This window comes from Diadema setosum, chromosome 11 (genome assembly GCF_964275005.1).
Source record: "Diadema setosum chromosome 11, eeDiaSeto1, whole genome shotgun sequence".
Lineage (NCBI taxonomy): Eukaryota > Metazoa > Echinodermata > Echinoidea > Diadematoida > Diadematidae > Diadema > Diadema setosum.
In genome coordinates this window covers 2,076,712-2,099,275 of record NC_092695.1, presented here as the reverse complement: position 1 = coordinate 2,099,275, position 22,564 = coordinate 2,076,712, and the positions used below count along the sequence as shown (strand labels likewise).

Genomic DNA, 22,564 nt, shown 5'->3' with positions numbered 1-22,564 from the left:
TAAATTAGCTGACACTGAGTCATCCTATTTCCGCGATAAGATAGACTCTTGTGATACGCGAAAGTCATGTATTTCAGACGGTGGAAACGTTAACTACAGTGAAATCAAACGTCCTGCCAAAGCACACATGTGCAGAATCATTAGCTAATGAATTTGCCAATTTTTTCCACCACAAGATTTCCAAACTTACGCTTGAAGTGAAGAAAACACAAGGAGGTGATCATGATTTGGTACAACTCAATGAAGTATGTCATTCGTCCCTGACTGAATTTGAACGTTTAGACGAGGATGGTGTTATGAAGTTGATCAAGTCATCATCATCTGCAACATCCTCCTCTTTAGATCCTATGCCAACCACGGTGATCAAGAAGTGTGCCCCAGTGTTACTACCATTCTTGACAATGACTATTAACACTAGTCTTAATTCTGGATTTTTCCCCTTGTCACTGAAGAAGGCAGTTGTGACACCACTTCGCAAGAAAAATGATGTTTCTGCAGACGAATTGTCTAACTATCGTCCAATTGCAAACCTCTGTTTCATAGGGAAGTTAATTGAGAAAGCTGCAGTCCAACAAATAATACAGGAATACTTATCGGCAAACAATCTGCACAACCCGTTTCAGGCAGCCTACAAGTCACACAACAGTGTGGAAACTGCTCTGCTTGAAGTTCAGAATGACATTCTGGTTTCCTTGGATGAAAAAAATGAAGTCTTGCTGGTCCTGTTAGATTTCAGTGCAGCATTTGACTTAATTGATCACAAGACCTTGCTAAACCGTTTAAAATATCTGTATGGCATCGTTGGGACTGTACTGAATTGGATATCATCGTACCTTTCCCAACGTTCACATGTTGTGAAGGTTAACGATTCTCTGTCCCAACCAATCGATGATAAGTGTGGGGTGCCTCAGGGCTCGATTATCGGACCGTTGCTCTATACATTATACAGCTCTCCAATAACAGCAATTATCAAATCTCATGGTCTGGAGACAATGTTGTACGCTGACGATACCCAAATGTATCTAACTTTCAGACCACAACATCTACAGAGTGCCATAAGCAGGATCAATGACTGTCTTGCTGATGTTCTTTCATGGACTCACAAAAACTGTTTGAAAATCAATCCAGAGAAGACTGAACTAATTCACTTTTCGTCGAGATTTAATCCTGCATCTTCACCAGCATGTATTGTAGTGGATGGACTGGATGTACATGAAACAACCAAAGCACGCAACTTGGGTGTACACATGGATCAACACCTTCAATTGAAAAAGCATGTTAAAATTATGACTCAATCTGCAATGTGTGCATTAAAGAGAATAGGGAAAATACGAAATTATTTGTGCGAAAAAACTACTGAAAAGTTAATCCATGCATTTGTTTCTTCTAGAATTGATTTTTGTAATTCCCTTCTATTTGGCCTGCCCGAAAAAGACATAAGAAAACTCCAAATTGTTCAAAATTGCGCCGCCCGACTTGTAATGCGAGCAAAAGGAAGAGATCCCATAACACCCTTGTTGTCACACCTGCATTGGTTGCCTGTAGATAAGAGAATCATGTTTAAGATCCTTGCATTATGTCATAAAACATTGATAAATAAGTCCCCAACATATTTGTCTGACATGATCATTGAATATATTCCACAAAGAAATTTACGATCTTCTAGCCAGAATTTATTAGTTATACCAGCAACCAAAACATGTTCATATGGGGATCGGGCTTTTCAGTCAGCAGCACCTGTACTCTGGAACAAATTACCAAGTCAACTTAGGGCCATCACATGTACTCACACTTTCCTCAAGTCCTTGAAAACATATTTGTTTTGTTATTAAATGATTATGATAAGTTGTATTTTGTATGTTTAATTATATTGTTTTGTTAAAATTATGTAAGTTGTAGTTTATAATACTCTACCCATTTGTGTAAAGCGCATAGAGATTCCAGGAATATTATGCGCTATATAAGCAGCTATCATTACTATTATTATCATTATTCCTACTCTTTCTCTATCTATCTATCTATCTATCTTACCATCTACCTATCTATCTTTTTTTCTCTGCCTTTCGTCATGTAGATTTTAGTTATCCCATCACAGATATAATAATAGCAATTAAATGTTTTAACTAACACATCCCTAATTTGACAAACACTTTGAAAAATACAATGTTTTTCATTTGGAGGTAGCGAACACTCTTAATGACTTAACCTCTCTCTCTCTCTCATATTGAGCAACATTTCAGGTGAATCACACAAAAACAACATTTACAAAGATTATTTACAAAAGAAATGTAAGCCAGCTCTGTTGCTGATTATGAATAATTTTGATTTTTTTTCTCCTTTAAAAAAATCAATTCAGAATTGCATTGCAAAAAGTTTGCTTTTAGCAGTATTTTTTGTCTTTTCTGATGGTTGATGGCAACTGATAAAAAAAAAAGGCTTTGAAGCATGCAATTAACACAAAACACTGAAAAAAGTAAATGATTGATTTTGTTTTTGTTTTTGTTGTTTTGTCTGGTGGTTTGTTTTTGTTTTTTTTTTTGTTTTGTTTTGTTTTTTTTTTTGGGGGGGGTTCTTTTTTTGTTTGTTATTGTTAAGGTTTTTTTATTTTTGGTTGTTTTTCTGCAGGTTTTCCCAAAGATGACTCACCCTCTGGTGTGTTCACATAAATATGTCGCCGGACATCCACTCACCCATGTAAACAACATTGGAATCAATCAAACACGAAGGAGTTCATGCAATCCCCACAGTAGCCAACAATACTACTGCCATCACATTCCCCCCTCGATGCACTCTTGTCACATCAGGTCCTTGTCACCATGGCAACCCAGCATCCAAGATACCAAGCGTAATGCACATTTCTTGAAAATACAACTTTTGGACGTACTGATGGATGTAATCACTTTACTCCTGTCTGTGCCAGGTACTTTGGACAGTGTGTATAATGCAATGGGGTTTTCAGTGCCAATCAACACTCAAAGCACATATAGGATTAATTCTTGAGCTGGAATACTTACAAAGAAGCGAACCTCCTCTGAGAGAACCTTCCGGCCCAGAGCCTGAAGACAAAAAATTGAGAGGAAGGAGAAAAGGGTAAAACAGGAGGGTGTTGAATACATTGTAGTTGCTGTTTGAAAGGAACTTCAGGTATGACACATACTGCATCCTCTGCAGATTTAAAAAGAAAAAGAAGAAAAAAACAATGACTATTAAATCATGTAAATGAGTGATTTACATTGTACTTGTTCACAAAAAAAAAAAAAAATTACAATCTATGCTTGCCTATCCGACACAATGCGCAACCTGTTAGACACAAACAATGTATTTTAATAGTCAAACATTTTATAAGGCATAAAATAAAGATGATCATCATCACTTTATTAAAGATAATCAAACAACAACAAAGGAAACATTGAAAGATGTACACTGTAACAGCAATGTCTGCATAAACATACATTCAAAACGTTTTATCAATTGCTTTATCGATACAATTAAACTTAAAGTGATTGCAAAAAAATAAACAACTAATAAATGTCTGCAGAATAGAAAAAAAAAAGAAATAGGTTTGAGAGGCAAAGTATTGATTTGCCACTATTTTCTAATTTACAAGAATACTACATGAATTTCATTTGCATGAGAAACTATGAAAGAGGAAAAAACAACAACTACTAATGGTCCACTCATTCACATAGAAATTGTTTTTCATTGTTATCTCTACCATTAGACCCTTCAAAGAGGTGTAGAGGTAACAAAATAAAATGTACGCTACTCTTACAAGCAGAAACCCAAAATATGAAATGTTAAATCGCAGGTATATCATGGTATGGCCCATGATTTCATGTCTAAAAAAAAAAACCAACAACAAACAAAGAAACAAACATGACATCTAGTCATAAGGTGAGTCATACCCCAAATGTGCCTATCTTGCAATTAATTGGGGTTTTTTCCATTAAGAATTTAAGACTGTCTTGCTTTTTGAAGAATGATGTGAAATGGACACATATTTTACTGACTTTACGTTCATTTGCAGAGATTTACAGACAACCCCTCTGATTACATGGGGGGGGGGGGGGGGGGAGGTAGAGGGGAACTTGCAACTCAAGCAACTTGTTCTATTAAAATCCCACACTCCCATCTGATTGGTGTTAATAGACTCGCAGACAAGGAACCGCAGCCGCCACGAATCCTCGGGACCATCCATCCCATTAAGAGGGTATACCGCACACACGAGCAAACTTCAGTGCCCTAATTGAGTTAGTGCCTGGCTGCCATAAAGACAGCCAGTATTTGCTTTTCACGTCAAGAAGGCGAGTAAAAAGGCTTCGCTTTGGCGGCCTGATGCATTAAGAGGGCAGAACATGCACCCCTTACTTGCCCCCCCCCCCCCCCACCACCACCACCACCATTCCACATCACAGACACATTAAGTACGATAGAGATCTACAGCTCACTCCTCTACCCAAAGGATTCCCCCGCAAGACCACATTTGGGTTAGATGATGCCTTTTACAGCATCCCGGTAAGACACGGAGGGATCTCCTCCAAGATTGCGCCAAAAACCAGCAGATTTAGAGAGATGCGGACAGCGAGGGAGAACAGACCAAGAAAGACACGAAGAGGGAGGGCGAGAGAGAAAGAGAGTGAGTGCGTGGAGAGAAGGGGGCGTTAATGGTAGTATCGAGTTTCTGTATTTAGGCAATCATGTCTCCGGTTATTCTGAAACCGCTTAATTTGATATCCCGCTCAGTTATGTCGGCGGCGTTGTCGTCTGAGGAAGATGGAGGCTTGTGGGTGGATTGGGGGAGAGCAGAGCCTTGCTCGCGAGATTGAGGGGACGTGCCATCTCGTCCCCAGCAACCAAAGATGGGGGAGATGAAAATGTATCCATGCGGCATGGATGAAAGCGTCAGCATGCTCTCGGAACCCCGGCAAATATGGAGTGTTTTTAAAGGATGACCCGGAGGAGATATATCTCCACACATGCAACGCTCAACTTTGTTTTCGTTCCCATATTACCGACAATAACTTGGCCGACATGAAGCGATCCTGGCATTATTCATTGATTCCTCTCTCTCCCTGCCATAAATTTGTTTCTATAAATATTTCATATAAATGGTACAATCTTCTTTTACTGTATGATTACTACTCTTACTACTACTTGTTTTGTACTTTCTCAGAGCTTTGGTAGCCACAGATCAATCGCTTTATATATTTCCAAAATTTTGATGCATGTTTACTATGATGCAAAATTTTCTTGTGAGATTTAGACACATGCGCGTGCACACACTGTGCAGTAAATATGTACTGCTGGAAATGAATACAAATTTAGATGGCAAATATGTGATATTGGATAGAAATATATAGAATTATTTTTCTTGGCTATGATGCACATGTGAAACCAAAGCAGCTACTGGAACTGATAATTCTCAATCATCATCAACATTATCACAGTCATGGAGCGCTGAGAAATTTCCAATGTCATAGCACCATGACAGCATTTGTTATTAGCATGACCAGTGATCCTTTATCAGTTTTCCAAGGGAGTTACGGAAGGTTGATTCTCGGAGTTAAAATGAAATACCTTTCTGTAATTATATTCAACACTGATATTTACTATTGGTATTAATTACCTATGCTAGGCAGGAAAATTTAGATTTTTGTTTTTCATTTGACGTTGTGAAGAAAATGCAGCACTGTCAGTATGTGAAAAGGAAGAATAATGACCCCTTTGCTCTGGATACATGTAATTTGGCAAATCACAAATTATACAAAATATCATGCAATCAGAACATGGCGGTTTGGAAGGATTATCTGTAATGCTATATTTCCTTCCACTGCTCTTAATCATTTTCTTCATAATCTGTTGTCATTATTGTCACTGTCATCATTATTAACTGCCACTGCCGCATATTTAACGATAGTTACAATCGAGCTTCCATTATCAGCATGCAGGATCCTATGGAATGTGATGTAGGCTTCACACGGCAACAAAGCACTAGGTCTAAACCAGCCCTGGTTGACGACGGTCTCACAATGCGCCAACATCTTCATGGATTATTTACCGAATAACGTGACATATTTGGGTTCCTGACGGAGGAAGCTGGTCTGATTTCCCAGACTACGTCTCATTTTGTGTGCCTCAGCACGCGCCCCGGCCCCCGCGGGATGACGACGTACCGCGCAGAATGGGCAATGAGTTCTAACGGACTGTTTGATTGATGTCGCAGGATGTGTACCATTTCAAGCCTTGGATGCGACCACGACGTATGAGATGATGGTGTCGAAGTGACACCAGAAACAAGGAATTCAATTGATTCGCATTCATGGCCAGGATGTAATCTACCAAGAATTAACTTTCCTGATGGGCAATACTCTTTGTCTTTACCCCTTCCCATGCCAAAGCACTGTTGTACCATATTTGACACAATGAATGATTAAATGCGAAATATGTGAAAAATATGTCGCAAGGATATTGGTTTAACATTTTAAAACACTTCTGATTTCCTGTCAGTTTCACTCAAGTTTCTTTCTCGATTGGCCTGGTAAGAGAAAGCTGAAATAATTCAATCTGTACTGAGAGCATATTGGAAAATGAAAGTACTCCTTGTATTGAAAGCTGTGTTACGCTTCCTAATAATTTCCTCCACTGTATGGAGAGTCATAAAATGAGTTTATTGTATCATCCATGCCTTCATCCTCTGTGGACTGTTATCTTTTATTTTTCATTCATTTATTTTTGTTTGGTATTGCTGTGCCACATACTTCAAGTCTGGAAGTATAAGAGATACTTTTTTCCAAAGAGGGGAAGGATGATATGAGATAGAGAAAAAAAAAATAGAGAATGTGACTTAGGCCAAAAAAAAAGAATTGTTGTATTGGCGTAACCCGCCCGACCCTAAAAATTCCGCCGACCCTATGTTTTTTTATTATTTTTTTTGCTATCGATATCAGGTATCTTGTTGACTGCGATCGTGATCGCAAAAAACCCGGAAGTGGAAACGGCTCTGGGGATATCGGATGTACAAAGGAGAGATCTCGCTAGCGTCTCATAGCCTCGCTTGATCAGTACGTCATCTGTTTCCAACACGGACGCGTACTCTATCAAGATTTATACACTGTATACTTAGCATTTAGACTGCAATGTATTGTGCACAGTTTTGCCATAGGTTTCTTGTGTGGAGAACTTACACAAATCTGTATATGTGGGACTGTAATAGAGATCGCCGTGTGCGATGAAAAGATCGTACATATGGGTCAATTTGCATCTATCTTATCTAAGTCAAAATAGTAAAATATGAAGTGAAAACATTCAGAATAGGGATTTCAACATCTTTAAATTCTGTGAAGGGGTATGATTTGAGTAATATCGGCCTCATAAATGATTTGTAGAATAGATGAACACAGCACATACAGTGCAGCAGTTGTAACTGTTTACTGAGCACGAGTTTTACACGTAAAATGCAGGTAGCAAAAAAAAAAAATCCGCCCGACCGACCCTATTTGAAAATCTCATGTTACGCCAATACAACCTTTTTTTTTTGGCCATATGTCAAGACAGAAACAGAGAGATAGAGACACAGACAGGCAAAGAGAAAACAAAGATAGACATACACATAGAGAGAGAGAGAGAGATAAAGGAATAAAAATATATACAGTGAAATATATAAGATATAAAGAGATGAGATAGATACCAAAAGAAAACAAAAAATGTCATCAGAAACGCACTAATAGAGAAAGAAGTAGGCAGAAAAAGATAGCGTAATCACGTGTATATTTGTGTGTTTCATTTGTCTGTCTGAGAAGATGGCTGGATAGTTCATATTCAGCTGCATTAGTTACTCTTCCCAGTGTAAGTGTGTGTGTGTGTGTGTGTGTGTGTATGTGTGTGTGTCAATGGGTGTGTTTGTGTGCGATGTGTTTTGTGCAGTGCCAAAGAGACGGAGAGAAAATGAAGCTTTAAACATGTCCGAGAGGAGAAGACATTGTATGCCACCGAAAATATATATTACATATTCCACTCTTAGTCTGTGTATATAGTGTATGTTGTACGTCCCTGATTCTTAGATGGAACAAGAGTGAGATTTGTATAAACCGATCCCTGCCGCAACGTGCACGTGAGGCGAGCCCCCCCCCCCCCCCCTGTGATTACTACACGCAACGTCGTCATGAGGTAATGAGAGGAGGAAAAGTGCACAAAGGACCTCCATTCCTGTCTCAGACGGCCAGTGGGAAGAGGAAGGGGATGGTGTGACTAATGCCTTGGTATACCCACTGGGATATTGATGGAGGGGATGGAAGTTGTGGCTGCAGAGTTTGAGGGTGGCATAGATCTTTTCCCATTAGAAAATAAAATGGAGGGGGGGGGGAACACACTAATAATTCATTCATTTGTTAACACATACACTCAATAATGCTGTCTTTATTATCACCCAAACCTTTCATCAGAGTAAGAGTTGTTTGCAGTGAAAACTATGAACAGTTAAACAAAGAGAACCTCAAGACTAAACGATGAAACATGATTGATGCCTTGAATATAATTATCATATAATTTTAGGGTTTCAATCTATGCTACTTCTTGATTTAAAAAAAAAAAAAACTGCCATGGGTTCCTTTAAACATGCATAATCCATGCTGGCATTTATTACTTTTCCCTCCTTTCAACCTTAAAGTATGCTACAAAATTGTGAGGGTAGCACTAAGATGTTACTCTGCAAAAAACAACGCTTTGCAAAAAGACCCTGAGTAACATTTTAATCACCAGTAACACGATTCCTCATATTGCAGCTAGTCTGCAAAATTTAGGAAAGGGAGCATGTGTTATTGTACAGAGTGGGCCCTTTTCATTTCCATTCCATACCATGGGCAGGATTGCGATATTGAATTACAAACCAAGTACTGCTTTGCGATAAACATGCTATGCCATATCTAACGCTGTGATACACATAACTTGTCTTCGGAATGTTTACAAAGTTGACATTTTGTCACAGATGGGTAGATACACAAAAGCAGCTATGTATGACTCTCTACAAACATGACACTTTGCCATGACCTGAGTGCATGTGTGCAGAATGCAACAGTGGTATTTTGCCATTTGTGATTATACACAAGTGTGGCACTCAACCTTGTGTGTGTATACACAAGAGTGACACACTGGATAAACACTGTGATGACTGATGGACATACTGTGTAAGAGATACACAGAGCTGAGTATGACTCACCTGACAGAAAGGTTCATTGGTCTCATCTGAGACAACCAGTAATGTATAGTACTCGAGTGTGGCACTAAACCTTGTGTTTGATTAGTATATTGTGGATAAACACTGTGCTTAGTGACGAGTGTTAAAGAGATACACAGAGCTGAGTATGACTCACCTGACAGAAGAGTTCATTGGTCTCCTCTGAGACAACCAGTAATGTACAGTACTCGAGTGTGGCACTAAACCCTGTGTTTGATTAGTATATTGTTGATAAACACTGTGCTTAGTGACGAGTGTTAAAGAGATACACTGAGCTGAGTATGACTCACCTGACAGAAGAGTTCATTGGTCTCCTCTGAGACAACCAGTAATGTACAGGTACTCTGAGTGTGGCACTCAACCTTGTGTTTAAATAGTATATCATGGATAAACACTGTGTTAAGTGATGAGTGTTAAAGAGATACACAGAGCTGAGTATGACTCACCTGACAGAAGAGTTCATTGGTCTCCTCTGAGACAACCAGTAATGTACAGTACTCTGAGTCTGTGTGTTTCTCCAGCTGTGGAAGAGAAGCATGGGACAGAGAGATGTGTTATGGATGGAAATATATAGATAAGTAAAAATGTATTATACTTATAAAACATGTACATAAACAATAAAAATGTATTACTATAATGAATAATCAGTCTGATGAAAAAGAAGACAATTAGATCTTTGATATATTGTTAACAAAAGAGAGAAACATAAGGAGATAGGTAGATAGAGAGATAGCTAGCTAGGTATATAGCTAGCTAGCTAGCTAGCTAGATAGATAGATAGATAGATAGATAGATAGATAGATAGAGATAGATAGATAGATAGATAGATAGATAGATAGATAGATAGATAGAGATAGATAGATAGATAGATAGATAGATAGATAGATAGAGATAGATAGATAGATAGATAGATAGATAGATAGATAGAGATAGATAGATAGATAGATAGATAGATAGATAGATAGATAGATAGATAGATAGAGATAGATAGATAGATAGATAGATAGATAGATAGATAGATAGATAGATAGATAGATAGATAGATAGGTAGATACATTGTAGAGCTTGAGTGATAGAAAAGTAGAGTGATGGGGGGGGGGGGGGGGGAGAAAGAAAGCCACAGGTTGATCTAGTGGGGAGGACGTTAGGGGTTTAACTTCCCTTGGGCTCATTTTTTTTTTGTTTTGTTTCTTGGAGGTTTAGGGGTTTAAACACCCCCTTGAGCTTTTCCATTGTTGTTGTTTTGTTTTGTGTGTGTTTTTTTTTTTTGGGGGGGGGGGGGGTGGTGGGGACTTGTTAGCGGCGAAGTAGCAGCCATCTGAAGACCTTTTCTTTTTGTCATGATCTAAACCTAACCCCCCCAAGCAGAATGCTAGATCCACCTCTGAAAGTGTGATTACATTATATACGCATTGGAAAAGGTAGTGATAGACATGAGAGACTAAAATTATACGCAACAGAGACAGAAAAAAAGACAAGCAATATCAGGCAAGATTTGATGTGAAGTGAAAAGTATGAATAATACAGTCACATGAATGTGAAAATGCACACTCAAAACTGAACACAAAACTCTGGCATAATGGCACGGAATACACAACCTCTGATCTAAGCAAGATATGAACTTTCTATCGCGTGCGAGAGTGAGATCAATCGCATATGACAACGCTAGTCCTCGTAATGATATCATATATTGCATCCCTCGATCGCGCTGGAGAAGTTAGAGAGGAGAAAAATATATACAGTGGGCTGAGAAGACGACAAGTTGTGACAGGAATGTATCACAGGAGCAAACTTTCTTAATCCCTCCATATTGATGCTGTTTGATGGTAATGAATCCTAAATCCTGTCGTCATTCTCCATTTCCTAGTGCCAGTCTCTTTCTCATTCTCTCTATCTATTTCTATTTCTCTGTTTCGCCCTAAATCCCTTGGACCTTGAGATGGATGCCACCCAGTTTCCGTGGCTCCTGAACACAGCGTATTCTGCATCTTCCATCATACATGTGCGGAGGTAGAGAAGGAGAAAACTGGGAAAGAATAGGAAGAGGAGGAGGAGGAGGACGAGGAGGAAGAAGAGGAGGAGGAGAAGGAAGAGGAGGAGGAGGAGGAGGAAGAGGAGGAGGAGGAAGAGGAGGAGGAGGAGGAGGAAGAGGAAGAGGAGGAGGAAGAGGTCAAGAAGATAAGGAGGAGGTAAACAAAGAGAAAATGAGAAAGAAGAAGAATTGGAGATGGAAGAAGGATGAGGAAGGAAAAGAAGAAGATGAGGAGAAAAAGGAAAAACAAATGAAGAACAGGAGTTGGAAGAAGAAAGATGAGGAAGACAAAGAAAAGGAAGAGGAAGATGAGGATGAAGAGAAGGAAGCAAAAATGAAGAGGAATTGGAGGTGGAAAATAGGGATGACAAAAAAAAAACAAAAGAAAAGAAAAAGGGGAGGAAGAGGAAGGGGAGGTCAGAAAGAAGAAATGGAAAAGGAGAAGGAAGAAGAAAAGGGACAGGAAGAGGTAGAAGAGAAAAAGGAACAGGGAGGAAACGTGGGAGAACAAAGAAGTACGGAAGGAAGAATAAAAGGAAGAGGAGGAGGAGGAGGAAACACTGAACACAGAATAATTCCCACATGCTGAACACCATCCTTGGGGTTGACTTTGTTCACTAAATTTTTGAAATGTTGGTTACATATTTTGGTGCCTTTTGCACGAGGTAGTCTTGTGTTACAAATCAAACTCAAACACAAAACAGTCCTACAACCATCACAACAATATCGATCTGTGCATCTGAGTGGAAAATCCAAACTACCTTACTTTTTTTCACTACTCTATAACACACAAATTCTCATGAGCTTATCATTTAAATAAGAGGTGTATTACATTACTAGCAAAATGTATTTGCAATCTAAAGAATTGACTCATTTCCAGATACATTGTGTTTTCTATGTCAAGGCCAGTTAAAGAATTGAGGCAGACAGCACATTGTGCTCCCTGCAAAATTTGATTTTAAAAAGTATAATAGAAAATGTGTATTGTGGTTCCTACAGCCTAATGATGGCATGAAGATAACAGAAAAGAAAATACTAAACACAAGAAAAGTCCCCAGAAACTCTGTTCACTCTTTATGTACTCAAATAATATGGTGGTGGTCTAACCAGGGATTTTAGAGTAAGGTGACTACAAAAGGGGCAAAGAGGAGATATGTACAACAGACAAATCATGTGCAATCCAGGGGAGAGAAGGTTGAAGAAGACAGGAAAAGGGTAAAAGGTCAGAACTTCCTCTGCTCTTTAGGACTCTTCCCATGCATGACAATTTGTAGTCAAACAGCCATGGAGGAGACACCTGCTCTGCTAACACTCATGTTGGATGTTTCTACTGAGAGGCTTGAAAGGGAGGGACATATCTTTTATCTGCATTCTCACACTTATAGAACCTTCGGTGTGTCCGGTGTGCAATGACAAGACAGAATAGAGGAATCTAGGGACTCTTTTATAGGCTACTTTAACAGAAAATGATGTTTATATGTTTGTGGTTTTTTTTTTTTTTTTTTTGGTTTCTATAAATTATTACAAGTAAGTCTTGAACAAAGACTAGTATAAAAAGATAAAATTGGGGAGGGGGAGGGGCTTCTAACCCAGTAGGATGCAAATTCATGACGAGGGTATGTGTGGTTTATGGAAGCAGAAGAAGTATTCAGCAGAGTGCATGCTGTTTGTCTGTGTGTGTATCATTGTTTACGTATGCATGCAAGTGTGTGTGTTTATGTGAATGCATGTGTGCATAATTTGTCCCCTTCCATCCCTTTACAATATGCATTGATCAACATGTTTTGTGATCAATACAGGTGTTTCTCTGCACTGCCAATGAGTACCATAATCTCTAATTCACCTCGTCTAACATCAAATGCACTTGCCAAGCAAAACTGTACTCTCAAAATCTTTAATTTTCAAAAGTTTTTGAAAGTTGACAGGATTTTCTTCTCCCTCTCATTGTATCTCTGTTTTCGGCTGCTGTTTAGCTTTCCTCAGAGTGATAGACCGAAAAGCAACCAAACAAATGAACAGACAAAGACGCAAGTGTAAATCTCATAGTTTTATTTTCCTGTTATCTTTATGAATTTGATCATTTATTGATTTTTTTTTGTCCATGCCGAGTCAAAAGGTAAATATCTAAAGATCATTGACACATCTGCAGCTATAACTATCATAAATAAACAGCTGAACCAAGGTCTTGCCAACTTATGAATTTTGACTATGGGCAAGAAACAGGGAGATGTGGTTGACTGCTTTTCAGTCATTTCTACCACAGTGAGCACTTATGAAAAGTGTCAGATCATTTTCTTTCTAACAAATGAACTCCTCATTTCTGTCCATGCAGGTAATACAAGTATATTGCATTGAATAATTACACACATGTCAGTTTATGAGTTTACCTATCAAAATTTACAGTAATGTAGGAAGTGAGTAGCCTCACCATTGTGTTTGAACCCACTACAATACATTTAAGTAAGCGAAGCCCAACAAGCCACGATGAACGCGAAAGACGCAAGATCTCACGAGACACAGGGAGACAGCTGCTACCACAACAGCCATGTGCCTCATCGACTGGTGCACGGCCGACCATGGAAACTGCCCAGCGGCAATGGAAGACACACGCAAAACACGACCGGCTATCGACGACAGGCACACGCGGCGATCAATCCAACATGCAGCAGCCACCAGCGACGGAACTTGATTATGTCAATAACGTTGTTGATATCAAATACACTTATGTCGTTTGAATTGCGCCGGTTGGCATATTCATGACTCTTCTTATTTTTTTCCCCCTATCCCTCTGTTCTTCACCATCTTGTGAAAATGTTTTGGAGAGATATTCTGGTGCACTCTTCACTCGAGTGTGTGGCTTGGGCTGCACTGTTCATTAGTGTGAGGGGAAAACAACTCAAACTAGAGATTTAAATAAGGTATCCATATCTCAAATGTCACCAAATGACAAACATCGTGTGGGAGAGAATCAGATTCCTTTAAAAATGCTAAAATGTTGACTCTTTTTTGTGAGGACAGTGTCCCCTATTTCCAAAAATGCTTTTGAACAATCAAATGTTGATCAAAATAAGTGTCGCTAGCTTTTCCCATACTTAAGAGCTCTCTTTTCTCAATCAAAGGCAGTTTAAGGATTAACTTGCGTAAACATTTTTTTCCACTTCACTAAATTTTTTATGTACTGCACGGCATAAAAACCTTAAGCTTAATCTAATATTTAAATGCTAATCAAGATTTGCAATATTCCTAATTACAGTACGGTCTAAAACTTGATCCATCACTTCAAGTTGATTTACTTTATTTCTAATTCGTTGAAGACAGGCCGATTTTCCTACGACACACATTTCCCATTTACCAAAGCCCGAGAATACTCAGGACTAGTCTTCAACCGGTTAATCTTGATGCTGTGTGCAAAGGTATGGTTATGATATCGACTTGACGAGGTGTTATTAAATGGTAATGGTCTATAAAACATAGCTGGAAGAACATTATTGTGTTCACATTTCTCAGTGAAACCTCCAGGCAGTGTCACACTACTTATATCTTTAACCCGTAGAGGACGGGCTGATTTTGCTAAGACACGCATTTCTCATAGATATCCGCCCTGGTATACTTGGGACTTGTCTTCAACGGGTTAATAAATGCAGGAGGGAAATAAAATGACGTGTGAACCTGTTGGCAAGAAAAGCACTAATCTGTCAAATAACAAAACATACAAAAACAGATCTGCAGTCGTTGACAGAAATCCACTTTAGCATGTCCTACGTCAGCCAATATCACTCAGAAATGCTGACTTAAGAGCGCATATAAATCAAAGTTTGATCCAAGTTCTGCTTTTGCCAACTGATCATTTCCCAAGTCTTGACAGCAAGACAGTTCAGTTGGTACTGCGTCTGCCTTGCAATCAAATGGTTTGGGTTTGAGGTTAAGTAAACCTTGCCAAGCAATGTTGCATGTTATCATACCGTCCCCTCTAGTAAGAGGCAAATGACTCTGCCCTTTGGATAGGGCATAAAATGGAGATCCTGTGTGTGAGAGAGTCACAACCCATGGACAAAAAAGAATCCAGTCCACTCCTTGCAAAGAGTAGGGTGTAAACCCTGTGAATGGGTCCACCCTAAATACACAGGAAAACAAGTGGGAGACGCCAACCTCTCATGGTCCGCCCCAGGTGACTGGCAATAGTCAGCAAGTGGTATTAACCATTTTGAGCCATACAAGAAGAAGAAGAAGAACTGCCCCTGTGCAAATGTTCTAATGTCACACCATTGCTACATCAGTGCACACAAACCACACATCCCAAGCACAGAGCAGTAATCTATACAATATATATCTATATAATCTACTGTACTGAATTGATATTGAAGCAACTGACATACATGTAGTTGATTCTCACACCACTCACTGGTCATTCAAATGGCTAAACAAACAGTTCCATGACATCTGCTCCTGTGACTATTGCTCCCGTGACGATTGCTCCCATGAAATATCTGCATGCTAAGCCAAACATAAATTCTACCCACAAACATTACCCTAACCCTAATCCTAATCCTCAAATCAAACTAAACCTAAAACCATATCACACGACGACCCCTAACCCTAAGTCCTTGGAGAAAATAAAACAGAAGCAATTGTTGCAGGAGCAAATGTCGTGTCACCAGACGGGCAACAACAACAACACCCCTAACAACAACTTTACTTCTACCACATTGTGTGGATAGTTTTAGATGAAATTCAAGACAACCTTTGACTACAGTCATGTCAGGGCTTATCAAATTTCCTTGAAGGTAGATTAAAACTGGAAATGGATTGCAAATCATCATGCTTGGCAATTGCACACAGGCAACAAAATGTTTTTCTGAATGTTTTAGTAATGACCTTCACACTCCCAAAATAGACAGCAGTTGGAGGATGCACCATCTCATCATATTATTGCACAAACTGGAGTCTCTGACATCACAATATATTTACATGATGGATACTACTAGGCCAATAGACTAATAGAAAAATTCATAGATAGATAGATAGATGAATAGATAGATAGATAGATAGATAGATAGATGAATAGATAGATAGATAGATAGATAGATGAATAGATAGATAGATAGATAGATAGATAGATAGATAGATAGATAGATGAATAGATAGATAGATAGATAGATAGATAGATAGATAGATAGGGCAAGTAGCTAACTAGAAAGATAGATAGATAAATATGAATAGATACAAAATACCCATGCAGCAGAGTCAATCTCAACTAACTATCAAAAATAAAACCTTTACTCTTAGATTGGCAGTTTAACAATTTACTCATGTACTGCATATCACGCTTACACTTCATTCAGCCCTTGAAAAAAAAAATCAACATGAGTAGAAAAGTATGAGGTGGGGAGCAAGGGGTTTACTAAGTGTCTGCACCCCTCTAGGCATGATGGAGACATTAAGTCTCACAGCACCAATAAATCACAAATTGATAACTGTGGGATAGTGCGGAGAGGGGGAGGGGCTCTTGCTATTTGGCTAAAGATGTAAAGTGGGAAAAAGAGCGAGACAGCGTTCCTCCCCCAGTTCGGGAATTGCTACAGCTTGGAGAAGTGGCACCTCCATCGCCCGGATTTGATTGCCGCGGCCAGACGAGGCGTGAAGAGACGCTTTTTACACCTAACTTGCGTCTGGACTCCGGGCCCCTAATTCATTGACGGTGTGATGATAGGTTAAAACCCCTGTATACAGAATGCACACTTTTTAAAAAGAAACTGTCTGGATTTTCCTCATTAGTATTAATGTAGCAATTTCCGACTCATTAATCGTCCAGCACACTCATCAACCTTGAAGTTTTTCCTCTCTTTTGAACAATTTACTTTAACTAGAATTTTTATAAACATCCTGCATAATTGTGCATCTATCCGATTGGAAATTATATCTTATTATTCAATTGTGAGATATCTATAGCAGTACAAGAGCATCAACCTATTGACCTCACAAAAAGAAAAATGTATACATTACCCTTTGCTACCAAACATGATTGGATTGTCTGGTTGACAGGTTCACTTCATATCTCATACATTTGTAAAACGAAATCCCTTATTATCATAACCTCCTGGCCATTAGTTATATGGCATACAACAATCAAAATATGCTGCTATATTATACAATCACTTGTACTGTAACATGTCACCATGGTAAACATGATGAAAGAAGTTAATACATTTGGCAGACTATTACCTCTTTGCTATATTTCATCAATATAATCCTCAAGACTTCATCCATGATTTTTTTTTTCCGTTAAATTAAACAATTGTTCCAAGTTTGGCTAAATTTCATAAAATGCTTCTTCGAACTTTTACTTCAGATGAGATGATTAGTCTTTTGACCTTGATCCTCTTACCCATCAATTCCTTTCCAAAAAAGAAAGAAAAAAAGAAACAAGCAAACAAACAAACACAGCCACTCATAACGACAGCTTGGGATGCACTCAGTTATCATAGCCACACATACACACAAAAAATGCATAAAAATATGGAAAGAAGCCCCTCCCCCTCCCCTAAAAAAAAAGGATAAAATATTACTGCTTCTGCCTCTACCATGAGGTGTTACACAATAGAAACAAAACATTGAGGATGAGGATACAAAGGATATGTAAACTTAATCTTCATTTGGTGTCGGAAAACACCCCTGGAGTTAGTTATTGTACCAGGTAGAGCAAGTGTTGCTGCTCAAATATTTGTTCAAGGAAATAGGTTCATAAAATCTTAGCGAACAATTGCTTCCTTCTTCAATATCAATACATTCCATACCTCACAAACAAAACAAAAGAGAATCATTTTACAGGTGATTGCCTCACAGCTTTCGTATATATATTCTTGTTATTCTATCTTTTCCATTCCCGCATCCACCTGCTGCTTGTATCCTCAAATCCCATCATCATTGCAGACACAAATATTCATCATCACAAACCAAATGAATCTCTTTTTTGCCTCTTGCTTCATGGTTTGTTAGTTTTTTTTGTTTTTTTTTGACGATGGAGCTATAACAATTTGATTCAGAGATATTCTATGATTCCAGTAAAGCAATCTCCGGATTAAATAACGCCATTGCTCTTGTATGTTATCCTCTGGTTGCAAGATCAAATAGATTACTCCTCCGACTGCACCTATTGTCGCACACGGCGCCTGTCGGTGAACGCACCCTGGCTGCAGAGCACCTCTAACATGGAGGCCTCATCTCTGAGAATCACTTTGGTTCTTTGAGCAGCAGTAGGCGTAGCACAGACGATTCAGTTTAATCACATTTGCTTTGCTCATTACACACGACTGATGCCGTATTTAGCGATGGATGTTTTTGACTGAAACAATCCCATAGGAATTCCTGAAAGATAAATCGGTTCCTAATGAAATGTAAATATTTCATCCCAATGACTCGACTTATGGGTCATTGTAACATCCTGCTTGCTTTTATACTCATCTTTTTACACTGAATGACTAACCACATGCAGATAAACAGCATACAAACATACACCACACATACACATATTTGTGCAGCACACACTAATATCTGTTACGAATCAGTAACGCCGAAATTAGTTACACAGAATTAATTACTTTGAGGAAAGCTTTAGAAATTACCATGTTCTACTATTTGGTGAGAAAGTGTTGACAATACGATCATCATATTTTTCTATTTTTAGTAGCAATATCACAGAATGATGTTGAAGAATGAGAAACAAGGAAATGATATGTGTAACAACTCATATTGAGAATATATTCTAGCAGCAATATGTGAGAAAGAAGAGGCAGGACATTAAGAGTATTTCAATCATCTGTGAGTGACATCGGTGGCCAATTAGCAAAGTGGGGTATACCCACAAGAGAGATGTAGCTACAAGTGGGTAATAGTGGTCAAGTACTGACCAGCAAAGTGGATAGCTCGGGTCAAATGCAGGCAGAATCTCAAGAGTGGATTCTTCAAAACAATCTCCACTCATCTGACCACTCCATTCTTTCCCCAACCCTATCGCCTCCTCCTCCTCCCCCTTCCCCCTTCCCCTCCCTCTCTTCCACACCACCCCCGCCCCCCTTGGGGCAGTTGTAAAATTTTAATGCTGTCAGAGAATAGACTATAGTCCACAGAAATACATTGACCTTGTGCATAACAAAAGCTGTGCATTAACATAATCAGCATTTACTGAACTGTAATACTGAGCTTTGTAACAATGACTACGTCCTATCTTGGTATAATGGTAATTAACAAGCTTTCAAAAACTGAAAGCAGAGCTGAAACAAACTTATTCGGTTGGGGGCAATTAAATACTCATTTAAACTTGCCCATATGGAGAAGTGGTTAATGAGTTATTGATATATATAGGTAAATCTACAGGAGCCAGAGCAAAACATATCATATGGTGACTTACACAGATAAGCACACAAAATATCAACATGTCTCATTGCAACATTATTCAGTTGGTTGTTAAGAGGAAACAAAAACAAAATAACAAGATGAATTTTCATTGTTGTAGTTGTTTTTGTGTACTCATTCTCAATGAACATCTCTTAAATGCTTATTAGAAAATGATGGCACGCATATCATCTTTTTTTTTTTTCTCATTGCAGGCATCAATTAAATTTGACTTGCCTTATAGTGACAAAAGACTCTCTTAGAGCTATTATGGAATTGGCTTGTAAAATCAATTTAATTTAAAAAGTATCGCTACTTTTATTTAAAAAGTATCACTTTGGTGAATGGCCAAAATAATCCACCAAATATTCAAAAAGTACAACTATATCTCCGTTTTGTATTTGTGACTGATGGCAAGCAAAGAAATAATACTCGACTCTTTTAAATTTTGAGATCCATATTTTAAAAATACACAGACATAGAAATAGAAAAAAAAAATCTTTACAGGTGAAAAGATACAGATAATTTAATCAATTTAGGTGAATTTGGCTGATTTCATCAGATATCATTTTGCTCAATCTCATCGGGTCTGAGTGCTCTCAACTAGATAAACTCATAAATCCTCCCTACATTATTTACAAATGTGCATGAGTCGCACCGTCCCCGTTTTTTACCGGTGGCAAAAATGTGAAACTCGCAGGGGAATTTATGGCGGTTAGTCAACTCTGGCCTTAAACCGGGTAGTTGGAATAAATGTCTGCATGATAACATCAAAGCAAGCTAAAGATCAGTGCAATAATAACAAAAAGAAAACCATTTATTGTGACTAATATGAACGTACTTGCCTACTGTTGTACAACATCATGCTCAGCTGAAGAGGGCACAGTATATATCTTACAACAAAGCATGGTCTTGTGTACAATGGGAAATTCTTCTACAACTGCTTACCATGTTCCTTGCATGGATTGCATTTATACCTGGCAGAATTGGGATTTTTTATCATTATCAGCATAATCAACATAAACATCAGATGGCTATGTTAAATTAACCACGCACAGTATCACAAATACCAACATCCTCTACTTACAAAGGCTCCCGTGGCTTACCAGCTATATCTGCACTGATATTTTTGTAACCACATCTAATTCTTTAATGTGGGTTAGGTGTGCAAAAATCAAAACATTCATCTACATGTAATTCCATTTGTTTGCTTCAAATAATAATAAGTGTCAGAAGGAGTATGTGCACATATGTGTCTAAATGTTATATAGTTTGGCAATGTTTGAATATCCCCACTGTTTTCTGAATAGTTTTCAGGCTATGGATAAAATGTATGTAGTTATTTATTTCAATCTACAATCCAACTGCTTTGAGTTGATCCCTCCCCCCCCCCCCCCCCACACACACACATTTATATGTTTCTCTGATGATGGTTATTGCTTTCAAATGAAACACATTCGTTCTGTAATTCTCCCAAGGTCGCTTATATACATCTGGAATTTACAAGTGTATTTGTAGTATTTGTAAAAAGGAAAATGTGCCCTGTAACTGCATAATCTGTTGAAGACCTTTGTACAACCCCCAATCAGCAAAACTCAAGAGAGTGCTCATACTAAATTTTGTTTCTCACAAACACCATCAGATCAGGAAAAAAATTCACCCTTGTGATACAGAACTTGTTTTTCAAAATTTCTACCCGTTATACCAGGTCTCGATGAGGAGCTGCCAATACATTTCTCATCCAACTATCAGGTGACGCTTTCTAGGTCATGTGATCACTATGACGGAGGCACAATATCATCAGAATTTCATGATGCTTTTACCTGTCACATGCATAGCTATCCCCTACTTGAGAAGTTGCTTCCTATGAAGGTCTGTTCTTACCACACTGACCACGCTTCTTTTTTTTCCCTCCATCGTGATGGATTGGTACCTCAACTCAGAATTAGCATAAAGAGCTTTCGTGAATATGCCTCCATCAACCTGCTACCATCAGCCCTTAAGCAGTTATCCTCACTTCCATTATTCTTCTCTGCATCACTTTGAATAATTTTCACTAGTGACCAAAGCATTTCTCTCTTTTTATATCTTTATATCTTTGGAAATATCCAAATAGGCACTTTCTTCAAGAAAATTCATAATGCAGCACATATCATAGGATCAAGAATCCTTCATATGATCAGCCAATGCAAACTACCATCAAGCATCTTCCACCTCCTAGTTAAAACCATTTGCCTCATCATCACTACCACTTCACTCGCATCCTCCTACCCTATCATCTTCCCAATTCATTAAGGGCTTCCCGATCATAACAAGGAAGATGACTATTACCTTGGATTCAGTTAGCCAAAAGCCGGTCCATGAAGATGGAGTATTCTATCCTGTCGCTATGAAGTTGCCACGCATGGAACTTTTTTTTTTTTTTTCAATGCTCGGCAGAAAGGCGAGCATTATGAACACTAATAAATGAATGTCCCGCCTCATTCTAAGAGACCTAATTGAGGATCCTCCTTAAAGGGCCTGGGGAGGAGTGTTCGGTTGTGCAAAACATGCGAAAGAGAAGGTGTTTTGGGTATAAAATGAAAGGTAGATATTTAACTTAACATGTGTCAAAATATCTTGGATATCGAAATCTTCTCAAATGTTTTAAAAAGCGAAAAACAAAACATACTTTTCTGGAAAAAGTTCCTTCGATACGATGGCGATACGTATTTGAATTGCGGAATACTGCTTGTTGACTGCGGACATCAAGCCAACTTACAGCGAAATCAAGCCAACATGCCGAGTGAGCTGCGGAACTACAGCTGTACTATTTAGTTAGAGCAAGCTAGCTCTGACGGCTGGCTGTGCCTATGGGCGCGGCGGCGAGCGCTGGCCGCATCACTTGCCATAACTCGCAGCATACTAGC

The 22,564-nt window shown here is 38.6% G+C and overlaps 1 protein-coding gene across 1 annotated transcript in view; it reads right to left on the bottom strand.

Annotated features, from left to right (window-relative positions):
• LOC140235257 (cGMP-dependent 3',5'-cyclic phosphodiesterase-like) overlaps window positions 1-22,564 on the bottom strand; it is a 254,211-nt gene that overhangs the window by 61,496 nt on the left and 170,151 nt on the right. The window contains 2 exon segments of the mRNA XM_072315290.1: window positions 3,015-3,056; window positions 9,679-9,753. Of these exon segments, the coding sequence (XP_072171391.1) occupies window positions 3,015-3,056; window positions 9,679-9,753 (117 nt within the window).